Source organism: Sebastes fasciatus, chromosome 16, assembly GCF_043250625.1.
Source record: "Sebastes fasciatus isolate fSebFas1 chromosome 16, fSebFas1.pri, whole genome shotgun sequence".
Classification (NCBI taxonomy): Eukaryota; Metazoa; Chordata; class Actinopteri; order Perciformes; family Sebastidae; genus Sebastes; species Sebastes fasciatus.
Window position 1 is genome coordinate 20,855,854 of NC_133810.1, and position 21,047 is coordinate 20,876,900.

The 21,047-nt window shown below is 40.1% G+C and overlaps 2 protein-coding genes across 2 annotated transcripts in view; one reads left to right on the forward strand and one right to left on the reverse strand.

Annotated features, from left to right (window-relative positions):
• The first annotated feature begins 3,094 nt into the window (after positions 1 to 3,094).
• Positions 3,095 to 4,668, forward strand: LOC141753319 (olfactory receptor 52Z1P-like). The gene has a single exon (XM_074611865.1). It carries the CDS (start codon positions 3,162 to 3,164, stop codon positions 4,167 to 4,169), a length of 1,008 nt encoding a protein of 335 aa, XP_074467966.1. The 5' UTR covers positions 3,095 to 3,161; the 3' UTR covers positions 4,170 to 4,668.
• Positions 4,669 to 6,352: 1,684 nt separating this feature from the next.
• LOC141752763 (connector enhancer of kinase suppressor of ras 2-like) overlaps positions 6,353 to 21,047 on the reverse strand; it is a 50,377-nt gene continuing 35,682 nt past the window's right edge. The window contains 13 exon segments of the mRNA XM_074610924.1: positions 6,353 to 7,496; positions 7,582 to 7,781; positions 12,183 to 12,675; positions 12,752 to 12,802; positions 12,804 to 12,850; positions 13,793 to 13,860; positions 14,042 to 14,113; positions 16,565 to 16,638; positions 16,720 to 16,898; positions 17,028 to 17,076; positions 17,183 to 17,373; positions 19,547 to 19,636; positions 19,815 to 20,017. Of these exon segments, the coding sequence (XP_074467025.1) occupies positions 7,449 to 7,496; positions 7,582 to 7,781; positions 12,183 to 12,675; positions 12,752 to 12,802; positions 12,804 to 12,850; positions 13,793 to 13,860; positions 14,042 to 14,113; positions 16,565 to 16,638; positions 16,720 to 16,898; positions 17,028 to 17,076; positions 17,183 to 17,373; positions 19,547 to 19,636; positions 19,815 to 20,017 (1,765 nt within the window). The 3' untranslated portion in view covers positions 6,353 to 7,448.

Consider the following 21,047-nt stretch of genomic DNA (forward strand, 5'->3'; position numbering starts at 1 on the left):
ATCCACTCAGGAAATAAGTATTCTTCTTAAAGGTATCTTTCTTTAAAGACTCTCTCTTGTTAACGAGGTGCAATAGTGATGTAATGTTTTGACATTTTAATCTTTGTAAACTCACAAGCAGCTTGTGGCATTGCATTGTGAAGATGTAAGTTAAAGTCATTTTTATGTAGCCTAAATTAGCCCTTAAAGTTATTTATAGATCACACAGAGATTTGCACTGTTTAAAGAGAGAGCTGAGATGAACAGAGAATGTGTAGGCCATTAAGCCGTCAGTCTGTGCTTGTGCACACTGACAAGTACTTTGTATTTTGTTTTTAAAGGTATGAAAATCAATAAATATGTTATATTACACCAATGCAATCATTGTGTTTTGTGTTTACGAGTGTGAGTAAGCCCTATAATATTATAAACTGTTTTGTTAGCTATCCTGATGAAAACGGCTATGGCGCAAGCACATTAGTGCGTGCATGTGCTTGTGCATGAACTTGTGCGTGCATGAACGTGCAGTACACTTAAGGGTCCCGGTTTGAGGGTTTGAAAATATGGTCACCCTAATCTATGGTCTTCGTCGTGCAGCACAACATGGAGCAAGTGAATATGGCATGGATGCCAAACACTTTGTAGAGCGTGACTTCTATGTTGATGATGGCCTCAAGTCACTCCCATCAGCTGCTGAAGCTATCAACCTGCTGAAAAGAGCACAGGAGATGCTTGCTGCTTCCAACTTACGGCTCCATAAGATAACATCAAACCACTCTGATGTCTTGGAGGCCTTCCCGCCAGAAGACCATGAGAAGGGTCTGCAGAACCTGGAATTCGATGATAACTTAGCCCTCATCCAACGCAGCTTAGGGCTCAGCTGGGATCTCAGCTGGGATCTCAAACATGACATCTTCACCTTCAGAGTGGCAGCTACAGAGAAGTCCTTCACCCAAAGAGGTGTTCTGGCCATGGTGAACATTGTTCGATCCTCTTGGACTTGTCGCACTGATCACCATTCAAGGGAAGTTCCTGCTGCGAGAACTCATCAGCTGTGAGGCCCTCGACTGGGATAGTCGTCTTCCACATGAAAAGGAAGCTGAATAGAGGATATGGAAAGACTCCTACAAGACCTGAGTGAGTGCAAGATACCAAAAGCTTATGTCTCTACTACCTTTTCTACTGCTCAAAGGAAATAGCTCCACATCTCCTCAGATGCCTCAGTGAAGGACATTGATGCTGTAGCTTACCTCAAGGGGATTGACAGTGATGGAGAGTGTCACGTAGGATTCGTCCTGGGAAAGGCGAAACTAGCGCCCCCAGCTGCCCACACTATCCCAAGGTTGGAGCTAGGTGCGGCTGTATTGGCAGTGGAAGTGGCAGAGCTGGTGGAGAGTGAGTTGGACATCAACGCAGACACATCGCAGTTCTACACAGACAGCAAGGTCATCTTGCGATACATATATAACCAGACCAGACGGTTTTATGTGTATGTCTACACCACTCAGAATCCAGCAGATCATGCCACTCAATCTGTACCTGCAGCCGAGCTAGCCAGCACGTTATGGCTCACAGGACCCTCGTTCCTGTCCCTAACTGAAGGAGTTCCCACTTTAGAAGAGGAGTCATATGAACTCATTGACCCAGATTCCGACACTGAGGTGCATTCTCATGTCACTACTCTCTCTGTTCTTCCATCTAATCTGGGATCTCACCGCTTTGGGCGGTTCTCTTCCTTGAAGTCACTGTTGCAGGCCATAACATCGCTGATGCACATCGTTCAGTCCCAAAGAAGCGCACCAAAGGCCAAGCATGAGATCTGTAGCAGCTGGCATCATTGCCAAATACCCCACACAGCAGAAGAACTGTCAAAAGCAGAAAATCTCATCATTAGGTGTCTTGCGAAAAAACAAACCTACAGCAAAGAGTTCACCTGCTTGGCTGCTGGAAAGGACACCTCAAAAGACAGTCCTCTGAGAAAGCTGAACCCCTGGGTGGATGAAGACGCCCTTCTCAGAATAGGACAACAACGCAACACTCAGCACAAGAGAAAAAAGTTCCCTCTTGTCATCCCAGGCCTCAGCCACATCGCAACACTGCTCGTGAGGCATTACCATGAAAAGGTCAAGCACCAAGGTTGTGTCTTCACAGAAGGGTCTGTACGCACAGCAGGATTCTGGATCGTTGGGGCCAAGAAATGTATCAACAGTATCCTCCACAAATGTGTTGTATGTAACAAACTTCGTGGGAGAACTACTGAACAAAAGATGGCAGACCTATCCTCCGATAGCCTGAACACAGAGCCACCCTTCACCTATGTGGGACATGACGTGTACGGTTCTTGGGCTATCACCATGAGACGAACCCGTGGGGGTCAGTCCAACAGCAAAAGATTGGCTGTACACTTTACCTGCATGAGCAGGCGTGCTGTTTAAATTTTTTTTTTTAATTCAGTTTAATTTACATTATTTAATGTCTGTGGAAGTGTGCTTCTGTTAAAATAGTATGCAGTAATTGGTGCTATCTTTCTGTATCATTTCAGTTTTACAAAAATCCTTTCATGATAATGACGACAACAGTGAAGAGCATTCAACTTTACTCCAGCCTTTGACTTCTCTTGAAGCCTGATGTGTTCAGTTTAAATTGTTAGAACACTTGTCAAGACTTTATTTAACATTGTTTTAACTCTTTTAAATATGTCTGCCACTACATGGAATTCTTTATCCCTGAATTAAGAAATAGCGAGGGAAGCAGCTGAATGGATAAACATGCTCATTAGCGGTCAGTATTTTACATCCCCTTGGAACCAATTAGGAAGTGCTTCATAATGAGTTAGACCATACCTGACCTGTGAACAATACCTGGAGAATACACTGTATTGATGTAACAGTGATGAAACAGTGTCAACACATTATCAATATTATTGAATGGTTGATTGAAAAAGGACAAGAGCAGACAGTATAAAGATCAATGCAGTTAAATGACACAGAGATGAAACTAATTTCATCTCATCTTAACACACACAGTGCAAAGGTCAAATGCGATTTTCTTAAATTAGTGGTAATGACTGGCAATATTGTCTTTGTTACACTCATGCCAATAAAGCATACTGAATTGAATGGTGCAACTTTGCACTGTATATTCTGGATTACTCAGATGCTTTATGATCAATTTGTGTCGCCATGAAAAATCTCTCTGAAGTGACATCTTTTCATCTGTCTGAATACTATGGAATGGAGGACCTGAAGCCACTGTACTTCTGCGTGTTCCTGATTATATACATAACCATTGTTGCAGAAAATATAGTGTTAATCGGATTGATCTATTGTGAAAAAACCCTGCATGAGCCAATGTATTTCTTGCTGTGTAATCTGGCTGTGAACGGTCTGTATGGCAGCACTGCCTTACTGCCAGCAGTGCTGAGCAACTTGATGTCACACTCGTATGAGATCTCTCTACCGTTTTGTCAGACACAGATCTACGCTGTGCACACGTATGCCATTATTGAATTCACAATTCTGGCAGTTATGAGTTATGACAGATACGTGGCTATTTGCTATCCGCTGCTTTATCATACAATCATGTCACAGAAGGTTGTTAAACTTATTGTTTTCACGTGGCTTTACCCCATGCTGGCGTTTATCATTGTTATAATTTTCACTGTTCGGCTGCAGTTTTGTGAGAGGACCATAGAGAAGCTGTACTGTGTGAATTACTCCCTGGTGAAACTTGCCTGCACAGATACATCTATTGTTAACATAGTTGGCCTACTCTCTGTAGCTCTGTATACATTCCCACAGATTATCATGATCTTTTATTCATATGCACACATCCTGAGGATATGTGTGTTGTCATTCGGCAAATCCAAGTTCAAAGCCCTCCGGACTTGCACCCCTCACCTGTTCGCAATAACCAACTACTCCATCGGGTGCTTCTTTGAAATAGCACAAGGTCGATTCAACACCAGTCACTTCTCTTACCAAACCAAGTTGTTTTTATCTCTGTACTTTTTGATATTCCCACCCATTCTTAACCCGGTAATCTACGGTTTGAGTATTCAAATCATAAGGGCGAGACTGTTTAGGCTTTTCAACAGAAAAAGCAGGCAAGTAACAAATACTGTTACCAAGAGGGCTGCTGGTGTGGTGCATTCTAAGTGTGTCCTGCATGGTGTCTCTAGAAACACATAACATACAGGATATCCTGTCTCTCCATGTTGTTTAATCACATTTGCTATCTCATTTACTAAAACAGAACCAGACCAGAAAGCACAGAGAGAAACATTTGGAGTTGAATTCCTGTCATGCCATGTCTCAGGCTTTGTGCACATAATGTATCGAGTCCGTTTGTGCCTATACCAACTTTTAAACACAGCTTTGTCTTTCACGCCTTGTCTTGCCTGCTCTAATATGACTACACCATTTGTGTTTTTTTAAGGTTTACATCATAAATAATAGGCTAATTGTAATGCAGTGTTTTGGTTAAGTGTATGTTATCCTTGACTTTTTTTATAGGATTCATATATGCTCTTTGTACTCCGTTTTGCCAGTTCAGTGCCACAATGAGCTGATAATATTCAGTGAAAGTGGTCTGCTTGTTATAACTAAAAGCTTGTATATGTAATTTAATAGAGTGCACAGATTCTAGTGATCTATTTTGCATAATTCTCTATAATTAATAAAGCACAAATATTCCAGTCACTGCTTGACATTTTCCTGTCATCATTCCAGTCTTTTGCAATCACTTTTTGTTTTATTGAAAATGTTAAAGCACAATTTTTTTTAAAAACACATTTGATGAGGTTATTTTTTAATATGAACCAAACATTTGAATTGTGCATCAAGGGAAAAGAGATTAATTTACTTGTCAATGACTACATGACTGATGTTTATAGGTTGCTTACAGTAGCTATAATACAACTATTTATGTGCCAAATCCTGTCTGCTTATAAATACAATAACAATAATATTACTGAATATTATTTGTGGGTTTTATTTGTAATTAATTAAGTTATTCAAAGTTACCTTCCTAACAACACCTATATGTATTAATTCAAAGTTACCTTCCTAACAACACCTTTATGTATTAATTCAAACTTACCTTCCTAACAACACCTATATGTATTAATTCAAACTTACCTTCCTAACAACACCTATATGTATTAATTAACTGTACCAGGCCTTCTTGATTTTAAAGGGTTTAAATAAATTATATATGTAAAATTATGTAAAAATATATAGTTGGCATATATCTCAGCATTTCATTCATTTCTGTGAAGAAAACTAAATTCAATTATTCTTTTTATATACTATTATCTTTAGACCTGTCCAGGGTGTACCCCGCCTTCCCCCAATGTCAGCTGGGATTGGCTCCAGCCCCCCTGAAGAGAATAAGCGGTTACAGATAATGGATGGATGGATTATTATCTTTAAAGTTTGGATCATTATTTAAGATATAAACAGGATAAGGGCTTGGTGAAGACCTGAACACAAGTTATATTCGCAGAGCATTCCCTCTCTGCTAAACAGCCTCGTCCTGCATTAGAAATGAATGCTGATAAAACAATAAAAAGAGCTGACAAAACAATGGCCTGGCATCAGGGAGAAGAACACACTGCATTTGTCAAAAAAAGAAGCCTATTAAGTATGTATAATTGTTAAAAAAAAATAATTAAAATACATAATACAGACAAAGAACTGTATTAAAGGTTCCTAAAAATAACAGGAAAAAAATCATCTCTGATACAATATTCACTGGAAATAAAATAATCTGCTCAATATTCATCCAAATTTCTTGTTTTTCACAAGCTTCCTGCAGTTATTACATTCACTATTTGGGTTAATTGTTCAGTTTATCCTGTTGTTCTGTACTGTTATTGTTATGCATTGAATATAATATGAAATATCCATAAAATATGTTGCTTAGTCAGAGGTCACGTGTACTTAATTAAAGAAAAAGGGGTCCCTTAAGGAAAAAGGTTGGGAAACACTGTCTCACAGCACTGCATCAAGTTCTCCTCTGCTTTTAAGACACCGTTCTGCATCTTAAACCAGTTGAGGTATAAAGATTTATTTCAGTTTCACACTAACATGTTTATTCAGTGTTTTTGTAAATATGAGATTCCATATTGGATATTTGTGTACATACTTACTGTTTTCTGTGTTGATCCTCTTCTGTGTTATTCTTTGTGAATCATATTGTTTATATCCTACAGAATAAGAAAGCCTGAGGCTTCATAAACAGCACTGTGTATTATATTTGCATACTATTATCATCCTCTGAGTCAACCTTTGTTGGGCTCCCTGCTAGGAGCAGTGTCTACAAATAGTCATCTAAAACATGATTACGAGAAAAAAAAACATTTAACAATGGGTCTTACTTACATGTGCCCTTGCCATACTTTATTCAATAAAAAAGTAACGTAGCTACAATATGGCACACTTGTGCAATGTCAGTCAATTTCCAATGGCGTGGTAATGTGTTTTAGTTATACAAAGCATGCTTGTACATTAAACACTTAATAAATACAGTTATTCCTCTTAACACTTAAGAAAAAAAATTAATTTTCAGGGGCAAATTGTAAAATAAGTCTTAAAAACACAAAGCGGTGTAGGAAAGTAGTCAACACCAGTATTCTCCAGACCAAACGCACTTAGAAATACAAAACTGCTTTACAAACATTAGGTAGACAGCATGCATACAAAAATAGACAACTATTCTGATCATTCCATTGTAATTTACAATACTAGTTCATTATTGCCAAGCGTTAAATATTGTTGTGCTCCCGTTTTGAGGAATAGCTTGCTTTCTATATCTTCTCTCGTCTCTCTTGGAAAAGTACAATGTACATTCACAATCACTGAGGCACAGCACTTGATTTACAATTTGTATAAGTACCCCAAAACATTGTGTAGTCACTGTTGTCGTAGTAATGTAATATTAAATATATATATATGTATATATATATGCTTAACACCCTGTACACTCATGGAACAAACATACCCTTTAATCATACACACATGCATAACAAAATGTTGTGTACATCCAAAATAGCTTTTAATTCCTCCATCGGAGCGGCTGTACACAACTCCAGCATAATGTTCAAAATGATTCAACAGAAGCGAGGGGAGGCGGCCATGCATGTGAGCGATGAATTGCAAAGCTCTCCGACACAAAGTGCTTATTTGCCATTTGTCATAAACCCTGTTATTTTATCAAGCCAGACATCTTTTTTTGCCTTTTGTAACAGCCCTCATCTTAGAAAAGTGGAGAGGGACACCAAGTCTTTGTGCTCCTGCACGGTGAGCGAGCTTGAAGGATCTGTAAATATAAAGGAGGTGAAGAGCCGAGCAGGTAAAGGGAGGTTTGTTTGGTGCCTTTTTATCTCCAGCAAAAGGGATGCCGGCTGTGTGAGGCACAGGCAGAGGCGATACGTTTTGAGGTTTAATTAACACACTGATCCTCACAGTCTACCCTAAAAAACCCAAAGATCGGTTTGTGTCTTGAAGAGGGACATTCTGTAAGGGAAGTGAAGGTATCGATTAGTAATAGGCCAATAAGTCACATACGTATGGAGAGACACAAATGCTCAACACATGTTACCTTAAGTGAGCTGTGGAGGATCCGCAGGCGATGGAGCTTGTCGTTGAGCAGGGGGTCGTTGATTCTGCGGACAAATGAGCGCTTGTACTCCAGGCGGCTGGCTGATCTGTGGTCAGCCGAGGTGGACAGACTGGTCTGCTCCAGAGCCCGGTATAAATCTCCCAGAGAGTCGGCCTGCATCCTGCAGTCCCGTCCATGGCCTGGCAACAAGGACAAGCAATCATCAACAAAGATTTTACATTAAACTGAACTCAAAGAGGAGATTCATTATTATTTTTTTACAGCAATTTTTCTGAATTATCTCCAGTTTTAAACTGAACAAACACATTTCAATGATTTAACAGAATAATCTTAGCATCTCTCACCGCTCCACTATATGAAACTGTAGCTACAGCCTCTCTCTGCCCACACATTGACACAAGCCGAGTGTACTGTATGCTACCTGCCCAGCGTGAAATGGCAGAGAGCCGAAGCTGACAAGTGGCTTGTGAAGGGAGTCAAAAATATAGCAAGTTGACTCTCAGGTCAGTGGAATATCTTGAGTAACCAGGACATTTTTCTGGATAGAAATGTTGTTGTTGAGTTTTTTCCAAATGTAACTGTTTCATGCTGAGTACCACAAATAAAACTTCATTGGGCTGTTTTAGCAATTTAAGGTACTTAAAAGTACTAGTACCACATTGTAAAAATACTTCATTACAAGCGAAAGACCTGCTTTGAAAATGTTAAATTAAAGTATGCAAGTATAATCAAGAAAATATTTTTGTATTATATAAAAGTATAATCAATACAGTTAAACGGCTCCTGTGACTGTTAAATTATTAGATAATTATTACTCATGCATTAATATGTAAGCAGCATTTTCAATTTGTAGTTAGTTGAGGTGCAGCCAATATTTACTTATTTTAATATAAGGCTGCAATTTATGACAATTTGGATTAATCTGTTAGTCATTTTCTGGATTAGAAGGAAATAGTGTAAAATGCCCTCGCAATTACCAAGAGCCAAAGTGACACTTTCAATTTGCTTGTTTTGTCTGACCCCCAGCCACCACAAATCACAACTTTACTGTAATTTAAGACAAGGAAAATCAGAAAATCCTCACTTTTATGAAGCTTTATCAGTTATTAAAATAGTTTTAAATTTCTGTCAATCAACTAATTTATTAATCGACTAATTATTTCAGCTCTAATTTTATAAACTGTCTGGTAGTTTAACCTATAATAATGCATCATATTTTATAAGCTCTACATATGTTTTATATGTAAACTCTTTATTGGTAAAGTGACTACAGCTGTCAAAATAAATCCAGAGCGGTAAAAAGTACAATATTTTCCCCTGAATTGTAATGTAGTAGAAGTAAGTAGCATGAAATGGAAAGTGCCTCAAATTTCTACTTAAATATACTTGAGTAAATGTACTTAGTTACCACCAGCACTGCTTGCTAAATTGACAAAGATGTGCGTAGAACAAAACTATCTGCAAATGAAAATATGAGTTTTTGTAATTTATTTACACTTCCAGTGTAAATAAATGATCTCAACATATTGAAACATCAAACTTCCCCAAAACATTGTCATAAAAATAAGCTGAATTTTAAGTTAATTGAAATTTAAAAAAAGGTAAAAGTTTTAAACATCATATTAAAGGTCTTACTACAATTAGCTATTTTTCTGTGTGTTAGTTGTGGAAGCTCAATTTATGTCTGAAGGATTATTCCCATTTTCCTATATTTCCTTCAACGATTTATGTTCCTTATAACTCTTTTTTGCGATGCACAAAAGTAATCTGTGTCCTCTCCTATCTACTTCGGTTTAATGTATACATGGTCTTCTTCAAAGGCCCACAGGATGCACATTTCTGCTCTCTTTAATACAACACGTCTGTGCTATGTCTCTTCAACAGAGAAAACACTGGGTGAGCAGCTCATACGTCATTCTAATAAACTAGCAGGAGCCCTCTTATCTCCTGTTTACATACACTGCCCTCTGTTGGCACGATACTAACACTACACTAGTGCTCTGAATCTGCTAGTCGTCGCTCTGTTTTGTGTTTTGGAAGCAGGGTGGTGCGTTGTGAAGCTTTGGGGCTGTGCTTTGAAATGTATCATGCTTTACTTGCTGCCTGTTTTGTGTTTCTTTCTTGTCTTTACAGGCAGTGGTGGAGAGAGTGAACGGTGGAGCAATAGATAAATGAGGACGAGAAGAAAGGACCCTTAGGCTCGTTTCTTTATCCTGTTCAGAATTCAACATTAACATGGGCTGAAAGGATTCCTCCTCGCTTCACCATTCAAACACTGCCGAGAGGCACAGCGACATCTCGATCGAGCAAGAGAGCGAGACAGAGAGAAAGAGTGAGCGTGAGTGTGTGAGAGAGAGAGAGTGGACTGCCAAGATAAATCACTATCAAATAAGACACTAAAATTCCTCTCCATTAGACAACTGCCCCGGAGGTCTTGGAGGGACGGGATATGGGCTGGCTTCAAATCCAATCCAATAAAGCGATAATAGTGAGTATTCAACCTCTGACATTTGCTGCCTCTGACTGCCTGTTAGCAGCTTTAATAGAATAACCGACGACAAATAAGCACATTTGCTCAACACTATGCAGAAGACAAGACTGATCTGCATGTAACAGTGAGCAGGAGAGACATTTCAGGGTGATCTCAGTTATATTGTTGAGTGTGTGACACCTTGGTCTCCTATAATGGTCTACTGCACTGGTTCCCAAACTTATCTGTACCCACACAGCCAGGTTAGCTCAAGTATCCCTACATCGACAGCAAACCTCCAGCACCAAATGTACTGATTTGAACTGATTTTAAACTGGATGTTATTTAACATTCATTTGTATAAAAGTGGATATTGTTACACTTATTTACTCCTGTTTTAGCTTCTTTATACTGGCTCCCAGCATGTTTTAGAATAGATTTGAAGATTTTACTGATTACTTTTAAGTCTCTTCATGGCCTCTCTCCCTGCTATATCTCTGACCTCTTAGTACCATGCTCGATCCTCGGGCAGAGGACTTCTTTCTGTTTCAGAGACCCGGCAGAAAACTAGAGGGGATAGAGCGTTTGCAGTTAGGGGCCTAAGGCTCTGAAACGATCTGTCCGAGGAAATCAGGTCAGCTGAGTCAGTAAACTCCTTTAAATCCCTTCTTAAAATGTACTTTTATCGGAGAGCCTTTCCTGATTTTATTTGAGTTTTTATTTCCTTGAGCTGTCAAGTCTGTTTTATTTTTTTCTGCCCGTGTGAAGCACTTTGTAACGTGGGTTTCAAAAAATGCTTTATAATCAAATATTATTATTAGGCTATTATTATATTCCCGTGCAAGACATAGTGATCCTGAATTTGTCAAACTTGTATTTGCACCACTTGGAGCGGCAGAAGCTGGACATTTCAACAGTTTATCCATGACTTCATTACACTTCTCTGCTCATTTGCAAACTAGTTTTCATGCCATCTCAATCACAGCACGTGGTGTTATGGTGCTATAAGTGACTCAGCTTGGTGCGACGCATGTCCTGTGCTGTTGGTTTATAATAAATATCAGCCACTTTGTAATCCTATTTGTGTTTTTATGTTCCTCCTAAACCTAAACATGTGGATAAATGTTTTTACCAAATCATAATTTAAATTTTTTCGAATTAGTTGATCTATCTCACATTCTTTCCAAGTATCCTGTGGCAACTGCAGGACCCTGGGTTATATGTACACACAAACAAATGGTCATCATTACGTGCCTGATGTAGGGTTATAATAGTTTTACATTTTCAATTTGTTTTTACTTTACTTTTGACTTTTTGATTTCATTTTAGTTTAGTTTTAGGTAGTTTTCAGAGCGTGTTTGGTAGTTTCAGTTGTTCAGAAAGGTTTAGTTTTTATATATTTAGTTTTACAGTAGTTTTAGATGTTTTTTGTTAGGACCAGGTATAATCTCTCAGAATAATGTAGCTACATATACATACAACATACATGGCTGGAGAACTGTATAGGAATGGACATAATGCTTAATGTTTAATCTTTGCACTACTTTAGTGTCCGATGTGAAGTAATTGCAGCACAGCTTCCTATCCTGGAAGGTCAAGTCTGTTCAGTTTCTGTGGTTCAGCGTCACAAGGGTTGACGGAAGTTCATGCCATCTCCTTTTTTTGGTAATGATAAATTATAGCTAAAAAAACTGAAATGAAATTGTGCTCATTTTTATTTTATTGTATATAATTTTTTAACCAGGAAATACAGTTTTAGTTTAGTTTACTAATATTTTTCACTGCTTATATTCGTTTTAGTTTACTATAATAAACATGTGATGTAGGGTTGCAAATAATAATAATTTTTCTAATTTGTCTGTTGGTTATTTTATTTTATTAATCAATGTATCCTGTAGTCAAAAATTTATGAAAAATGTCCATCAAAATTTCCCGAAGTGTCTACTTTTTGTTGTATAAAACTATTCAGTAATTGATTATCAAAGTAGTTGTCAATGTTCTATGGATCAACTAATTGATTAGTCGGCTGAGGTGAAATCTCAAACCTGGTTATAATTTTAAAGGTCTATCTATGTGAAAAAATGTAAAACACAGAAGCTGTGTGTCTGACCGCTGCCTCTGGGCCGGTCCAGCTGGTAGTGATGGGGCTCTCTCTGATCCGACGCAGCGGCGCTGGCCGCCAGGATAGCGTGAAGCCCGCTGTCCCTGGGTAGCGTGAAGCTGCGGGGCTTTCCTCCCGCGTCTGAGTCGATGCTGGACCTGTGAGGCAGAGGCATGGCTCTGTAGTGTTCTTGCAGCAAGCTGCGCTGCGCGGGCAGGGTGGACTGCCTGCGGTACTCCATCGCCAGTTGGTCTCTGTCCTCGTGGAGCAGGCTCTCCTCCACCGGGAACGTCTGGAGGTAGTGCATCCTTGTGTTGCTCTCCATCTGGTCCTGCCACGAGTTTCGGTGGCTGCTCGTCTTCTTGCCGGAGGAGACGCCGTTGTTGCTGCTGCTGCTACTACCGTCCTGAGGCTCAGAGTGGAAGTCGTCGTGAGAGGAGCGGGACTGGAAGGTGTCGGAGGAGGAGAGGTGGCCACGTTTTGGTTCCAGGTAGGGACTCACCTAAACACAAACAGACGGTTAGCACATAAAAAAGAGAGGTTTGCCACATATCTAAACTACAGGCTGACAGACTCACTGAGGATGCTCTGGGGTAGGTGTCATAAGGAGGTGGCGGACTGTCCTGTTTGCATCGAGGGCATCTCCATGTCCTCATGATCGCTCTCACTCCAGTAATCTGTCATGAATGAACAGACTGTCATGATTTTTTTCTATAGCAGAATCAAAAAACAGCTCTTTAAATGCAGTGCAATGCAAATAAAATTACACTCACACCTCACACACACACTCACCTATCAGAATCTTCTAACTAACTAATACTTTAGATCGACTGAGGTTCGTCATGGCTTATAATACATTAATACTTAATGCATAGTATGTACAACTTATAATAGGTTTAGCTTCTGAACTGCTGTGTAGCTCTGAGTGTTCTGACAGGTGTAGCTGCAGTGTAGGTGTGATGTAAATTCAGCTTGAGGCTGAATGTGGAGACGGAAGAATCCACGATGTGAGAACTTCCTGTTGAGTCTTCTGGAGGTGTTGAGCGCCTAATTTAGCAACTTGTCTGGGAAGGAAAGAAGCCCCCCCCTCTCCATAAAACCAAAGACAAACCTGATCTCGCCCGCCCACCTTTGCAAGATTTCTACGCAGGCTCCTCTAAATAGCACAAGGGTTACATCATTTCCTGTCCATTTGCAAGAAGCCAAAGAACACCAGAATATGAAAATAACAAGCACGCCTTCAGCCCCTAAAATTAGCATTGATATTCAGCCCAAAGCATAGATGCTTGAATCCCATGTGAAGTGGAAGTGAAACAGGGGAGAGGTGTTAAAAAAGCCACTGCCACTGATGTAGATTTATTTATTGAATTCTCTGTTCTCATGTTTGCAGCATATATAAGACGGAGTTGAAGGAGCAGATGATAGAAAATTACCACTGTGAACCTGTGATATGGAATTAACACCTCGCCAAGTGAAGACTAGGCAAAATAATTATCCATGCGTTTGTCATTACTTATTTATATATGATTCCTCAACCATGGTGTTTTATATAAGTGTTGACCTGTAACAGACGGAGAATCGTTTGCAGCACAGTGAACACAGTCTGTGACTAATCTCACCTTGGTCCTGGCGAATTTTCTCCTGCTCGGAGTAGCCTGCCACCGCCATACTAAGACGACTCAGCCACCTGTGGGGGAGAATAACGCTCATGTGTGTCTACCTTACAAAACTGCTCTGTTCAAGGAGACTGGGCGGACCGGTAGGGGGATTCAATTTCCGGCCAACAGGGGCATAAATGTGACTGCAGATCTGGGATTGGGGGGCGGGGGGGAGTTTACAGAATGACTATCATAACCTCATTTACTCACCGGGACATGTCGTCTACATTTTCCGCTGCAAAGTAGAAGGTCTTTATCTTCGGATGGCAAGCCTTGAAAGCACTGAAAGGGAACCGAGGGTATATATAATCATATGTAAGCACAAGAACGGAGACATATAGCGCACATTAACATGTGAATACAGAAGACTTCCCGAGGTAAACAGACACGCATCACACAGTAATTCAGACTGACACAAACACAGCAAGACTTTGCATTATAAGACAAACTGCTCTGCTTATTTTCGGGAGCTGTTCGTAAGTCTGAGTCAGTTTCATTAAAGCACATGTGCATGCAAACACAAAGCTGAACCCAGAAGCTGAGTGGCATGATTAAGAGAGATATACAAAGGTAAGCCATAATTATGAAACAGGATGCCTTTGTAATGATTTTCATAACTTGTTAATTTGCTGGCATTTAACCAATTACTGAACAACAACCCATTAATGTGCTAACAGCTACTTACCACAGAGTATACGATATAAAGTAACCCATTCATTATCTGAACTGTATTGAACCATCTATGTGGAATTTGCCAAAACGTTCTTGGGTTTCGTTGAAATTGAATTTTTAAAAGGAAGATTTGGCTTCATTTAACTAGATCAGATTTAACTACTGGTGATCTAAAGATTTAAATATAAAAGCTTCTACATCTACAAGCTTTGAAAGGTCTCGTGGCAATTCTTTTATCTTTTATTTTTTTACCTCTCGTAGAGCTATTGCTGCGGTTCCGGTTTTGTTTGTATCGTGCACACTGGATTTAAAATACCTTAAAAAAAAATCTGCTTTGCAGGTGTTTTATGAGGAAGGAAATTAATTCAACACATTTGTTAGAGCTCAAGGATACACACAATGGGCCTCATTCACTAATGTGTGCGTATAAATGTTTCTACTTTGTGCACAAAATAAGTGCACATGCAAAATTACTGTCGGATTCATGACACATGCACACCGGCCAATTTTGTTCTTACCACTGTGCATATGTTAGTGAATCAGAATCATTCTAAATTGACAAACGCGTACCCACTGTTTGCAATCAGCATACTGCCACACACCCATTTTTCCAATCTTTCTTAATAAGGAAATACATTTGCAAACATGGCAAACATGGCCACAGGAGTGGCAAGGATAAAAAAAAAAGTCTTGTGTTGCAATAACTGAGGCGGTGAATGTTGTGTCCCCTGATATAGGCTGCGGCCTTCGGCTCAGGTGAAAATAAAGAAATGGTTTGATATTAAAGTTGATGCGCAAAAAGAATAACAGATCAGAAGAAAAAGAAGGAATCAGGTGGAGGCGGAGGGCCACCTGATCTATCAGCTCAAGATGAAAGACTTGTTGCAAGTGGGATATGTCCAATTAATGAGGGTGAAAGTGATGACATCCAGCAAGGACTTTCACCCAGAGTTTTAATATGAGATGCAGTTGGTTAAAAGATGTGCATTTGCATTTCGACAGCCGGCCGGGCCTTCATCATTTGTGCATACACATGGTCTGAGGCCATTAAATTGATACTAGATTTGTTCGTAGAGTAAGAACAAATTCAGGTAAGAAATATATTGAGAATCCCAGATTTATACGTAAAACATTCGTATGCACGGTTTAAGCACAGATTTGTGCGCACGCACTGTTTTTGAATGAGGCCCAATGTGTTTTTGTGAGTAACACTGAATGTAGACATAACTTTTGTTTGTTTAGAAGATAACTCAACAGGGCAACTCAGCCTTCAGAAAAGTAGTTATGCACTGTTTTCCCATGTGGCCAAAGTAGTTTGTCCCTTTTTCAAGAAGCAAAGGAATTTCTGTCAAGTTGCCATTCTTAAAAATAAAAGAAATCTAGTTTGTGTTTTACTCTTTCATCTATGTTACAAACTCTCCATCTTACTAAACCTTCTCCATCAACACTCATAGTCAACAAATGATCAGCCCTCCCTGTAAATTCTGCCCTCGGGTCCAAAAAGCACCATGGTTAAAATATCAGTTAAAATGTGAATTGTTTTGCATTTTTAGTCTACTAACTTTTTATAGATGTATTTTATAACATTACTGCACTATGTACTGGTATTTTCAGTCTTCTGCATCCACTATTATTAGCACTGCTGCTGCTGCTTAATCTATCTCAGCTTTTTATTCATAATATCAGATTTTAATTAATATCCTATACAAAATTATAATAAAGCCATGATTGTAAAATGTTGCTGGTGCAGTGTACGAGTGCATACTATTTGCGAGTCAGGCGTCCTCTGTAAATTGTCCGTTTTGCATGGTCAATCCCCTAAATTATTCAATATATATGCCAATGTTTTTCCTGCCAAGAAGCAATTTGCACAAGGTTACCTCTGCACCGATAACACATTTGTAGGATTGTATCTTAATATGCAACATGAAGTCTCTGCTGTCAGCTTTGTGAATTGTATTCAATTTGTATCTAATTTTGTCCAATTTTGAGGCTAAATGGAAAAGCGATGCAAATCTGCGAAGCTTGATCCATGGTGTCAAGGTGAAAATCAGTACTCACTACTTTCGTCTGCATTCGGTGGCGCGATCAATCTTGAACTCCGGGAGGCTGACGAAGCCCTCTGCCTTCTCATCCTGTGACGAGCAGAAGCAGAGTTAAATCAAAGTGCAACATTATGAATAAAAGCTTAATGCTGTAAAAACTATAATATTTACCTCCTCGTTCATGTACCAGTACAGGCATGTGTCTTTCAGGATGAACCAGTACTTCTTCCACTTCTGTGAAAAATAGGTTTTAGCATCCTTCTTTTTCCAAAGCCAGCCCTCACAGTCGCCCTGACCCAAGTCTCTGCAGGAAATCCGCCGCTTGCTGATCGAAGACATGGGGCTTCCAGCTGCAGACGCCAGCAGGGGGGCAGAACAGACGAGGGGGTCACAAAACGCTCCTTGACAAACACCTGCTCCAGCTTAGGTTTGAGCACATGTGAGCACTCCTGTAAAACTCCTTAAACACATGCTCTTACCTTTAATCTTCTTCTTTGACCTTGACATCAGTGAGGATCTTTCAAACACCTGCAAAGTAAACGACAATGATGAGGATCCAACTGTTGCTAAACGCTCCTGCTTCTACGCTAGCTTATAACAAAAAAAAATATTTTCACAGACTTAAGGGACTGACATGGTAGAGAGAGGCAGAGTCAGAGCTGGATGTGGACAGGGACACTTCCATCTGGAGGGCGGGGACGAGCGTGTAATGGGTGGGGCTGCCTCCTCGCTCAGTCTTCCTCCTGTTCTGGCTCAGGCTGCGTCCCAGCAGGAAGTCCTCCACCGGGGGTTTATCTTCACTCGCAAAACGCAGCAGGGAATTCTCTGCAGGGACACAACAGAGGCAAACTCAGTGCTACACACACTTAAAACAAATTTACACACTAAATGCCTGTACAGTTCCATTGAATGTGTTTGAATTACAAGATGCTGCCCCCTTTTAGAAACGCTCATTTGTCAATTAAACCTGCAGTAGGCAGAATATTTTTGGCATCACTGGGCCAAAGTTCCATAATACCCTTTCAGCATATTGTAATTCAAGTGTTCTGAGAGAAAACTAGACTTCTGCGCCTCCTCATGGCTCTGTTTTCAGGCTTTAAAATCTAGCAGTGACAGGAGACTTTGGCCAATCACAGGTCATTTCAGGGGGGAGCGTTCCTATTGGCTGTGCTCCGGCTGGTGGGCGGTGCTTGGTATTTTATAGCTAAACAGTACACTACAAATGGTAAATGGATATATTGCGCTTTTCTAGTCTTCCGACCACTCAAAGCGCTTTACACTACATTTCAGTATTCACCCATTCACACACACATTCATACACTGATGGCAGAGGCTACTAAGGTGCCAACTTTGTAGATCAGGATCTAATCTAAATACTCACTCACACACACCGATTCGGGAGCAATTTGGGGTTAAGTGTCTTGCTTAAGGACACATCGACATGTGTTCGAACCACCGACTTTCCGATTGGTGGACAACCTGCTCTACCCTCTGAGCCACAGCCGCCACCTCAAATGTTTCTGAAAACATTTGAGGTGAGAAAAAGGCATTACAGTAACAGAATATTGATTCATATTTGATCAGCGCTGCCTAGTTTGATCGGAGTTCGCGAGTGATTGACAGCTGCTCAGAGTCGGCAAGGCTCCAGCTCGGCTCTGATTGGTTGTATTCCTTCGGTCTGTGAAATCTTGCAGATGCCATTAGGAGCACCGGAGGACACCGGAGGACTCCGGAGGACACAGAGGCACATGATTTTATTCAGATTACCTGTCTCATGCACTACTGTCAGGATATAGTGACCCATTTCATAAAAATAACTTTTTAATCATATTAACCACTGCAGCTTTAAAGGTCTTAATGATAAAAATTTTATGTAGATGAATATTTAAAAAAAAAACATCCACAGAGCCTTTAGAAAGATGCCAAATAAAAGTATGGCTTTTCCTAAAAAATAAATATTATGATTGTGAATTAATCATTTTAAAAATTTGGGCAGGTCCAAAATTAATGTTTTGTTTATCTCTGGGGAATATATCTGACGTTTGGTTCCCACTTCTAACAAGGCTTGTGAGCCAATAGTAAAACAACGTTGGTATCACGTGGTATCTCTGGGTCGCCAGTTAGTGTCGAAAAAACAGATAAATGGTTGAGATTGATTGTAAGTGTCTGGCAACAACTTGTTGTGAAGTAAATTCAATGGAACGAAGGGAGGGAGAATGTGACATCTAGTGGCAGAATGTTATCAATGTTATCAATAGCACCTTTAACATCATTTCCCATCTAGACTTTGAACTTTTAACCACATATTAGTTGCTACAATAGCTTATGGCACAACACTGATCATAAACTTTTATGTAATCTACCGTTAGACAGAATGTCATTTAGCGATCTCTCTCTGAGATCAGTGAATGCTGACGTTTCAAAAAGACTACCTACAGAGGAAGGCTGTTGTCAGGCAGGAAGCCCTCAAAACTTCCAAATACTCTCTTTTGTAGATAAATATAGCACCATCACTTTTTTTGAAAAGCCCAAAGGAGCAACATACTGTATCACCACCATCCCCAGAAGAAACAAACACATCACTCAAGTCTTTCTTTGAGACTGAAATAAAGCAATTCAGTCTCCTCCCACTCCATTTACCACCTAGCTCGACAGTCACCAAAATGTGAAAATCCCAGGATATGTCTCTACAGTTGCCAAAGCAACGGTGTACTTATTATATCCAAACAGAGAGAAACGGCAAAGCTAAGAGTGAGAAAGAGAGGGATGAAGGGAAAAAAGGAGCAGTGGTAGATTGTGAACACATGGAGGAGATAGAGGCACGAACTGATATCCAGCATGTTATCAGTTTTGACAGGCCAGCTCATCCTTCTACTTTTTGGCGCGGAGATCTGAGAGGGTGAGGATATTATGAGATATCCACCCACTCACCTCAGCTCCCTCCGTCCCTCTCTGTCTCCCTCCTTTCTTTTTCTCTCTCCCACTGCCTCCTACTCACCTCTCCTGCTCTCTCTCTTCAGCTTGGCCAGGTCTTCGTTGTCTCCCACCCAGTTGTATTCCACCGGCATTGAGATGGGCCTGAGCCTGCCTGGAGCAAGGAGGCGCAGGGAACGTCAATATCACACAGCTGCCCACACACACATCAAACAGCCGCAGACGTCTCAAAAAACATCTCCAAAGCATAACAGACGTCATATTCGCGGGGCTTTGAGCTCTCTGCGCTCACGATTACAGGAGTGAGTCTTCAGACGAGACCAAGGTCTTACCATAGGTGGGAGTGCTCCCCCTACGGACCGATGACACCTCTTGGTTCTGGTCGTACTCGTAACAGTACAGTATAGCATCTTCCTCCACCAGAGGAAATCGCCGCCGACACTCCTGGTCCAGGTAGGAGTTTGGTGACTCAGAGCCCTCTGCGACAGGGATGTCCGTTTGAGGTTCGTCACCCGACAGATTTCCCTTGTCATCTCTGTGGTAACACAAAGCAGCGAGTAATTTTAATGTCAGTGAAGATCTGGACTACTAAGAGAGAAAAGAAGAAGCAATGCCACCATCAGAATGTAATGTAGGGTGAAAATTTAACATCTTCAGCAGAAGAACAAACACGTTTTATTTTGAAGGATAAATTGAACAATATTCTATACATTTGTTATTGTCAACAAATCCCATGAAAAGCCCAAAACCAACATGTCCGTCTTTCAATACTTTCTCACTCCTCCAGCCTGTCTGTGGCTCTCAGCCCCGAGCCCATTCGTTCCTACGTATATTTTTAAAAGAGATCACAGATATATATAGATATATATAAATATATATTTGTTTGGGACTATTTTCAGCTGCGCATTAATACACATTTGGTGCCCCAGTGAGTGTTTGCAGCACAGTGTATGTGGTGTATGTGTATTGACTCAAATAAATTACAGAATCCATGTCCAGGGTAATAAAGGAACATGTCACCCAGTGCAACGGTGTGACTCACTGATATATTTATAGTTTTTGGACAACAATGGAGCTTTATGGCATAGAGGAATAAGCTGTATCAGGCTTTGGCTAATTAGGAAATACTTGTTAGTAGTATCAATTTATTGTTTTTTTGTCTTTTCGTGGGATTTGTTGAAAGAATACTACAAGAATTACCCTGGAAGTTTCAGTCCAATATTTTAATGTCAGTGATAAATTAAGAGTCCAGAGCTACGCTAGCGGCTCTGCGCAACGGTGCTTTGAGCTAAATGCTGACACCAGCATGCTAACATGCTGACAGTGACAGGTGCCCTGTGGATTTTTTTCTTAGTTAGTAATTATGTTTACATTTAGTGTTTCTCATCTAAGTCTACTGTGTGTCTCAATGAGGCTTGACAAACATGGTGAATGCATTTCCTTCCTCAAAAAACACTTGCAAATGCTAACTTTTTACTTATTTTAAATCATACATTGTTTTCAATCCATGTTTGCTTGCTGTTCATGTCTAGAAGGTAACCCGCAAATTGAAAACTTGCAAAAAC

Coding starts and splice junctions, on each gene's coding strand:
- LOC141753319 (XM_074611865.1), top strand. CDS start 3,162: ATGAAAAATCTCTCTGAAGTGACATCTTTTCATCTGTCTGAATACTAT.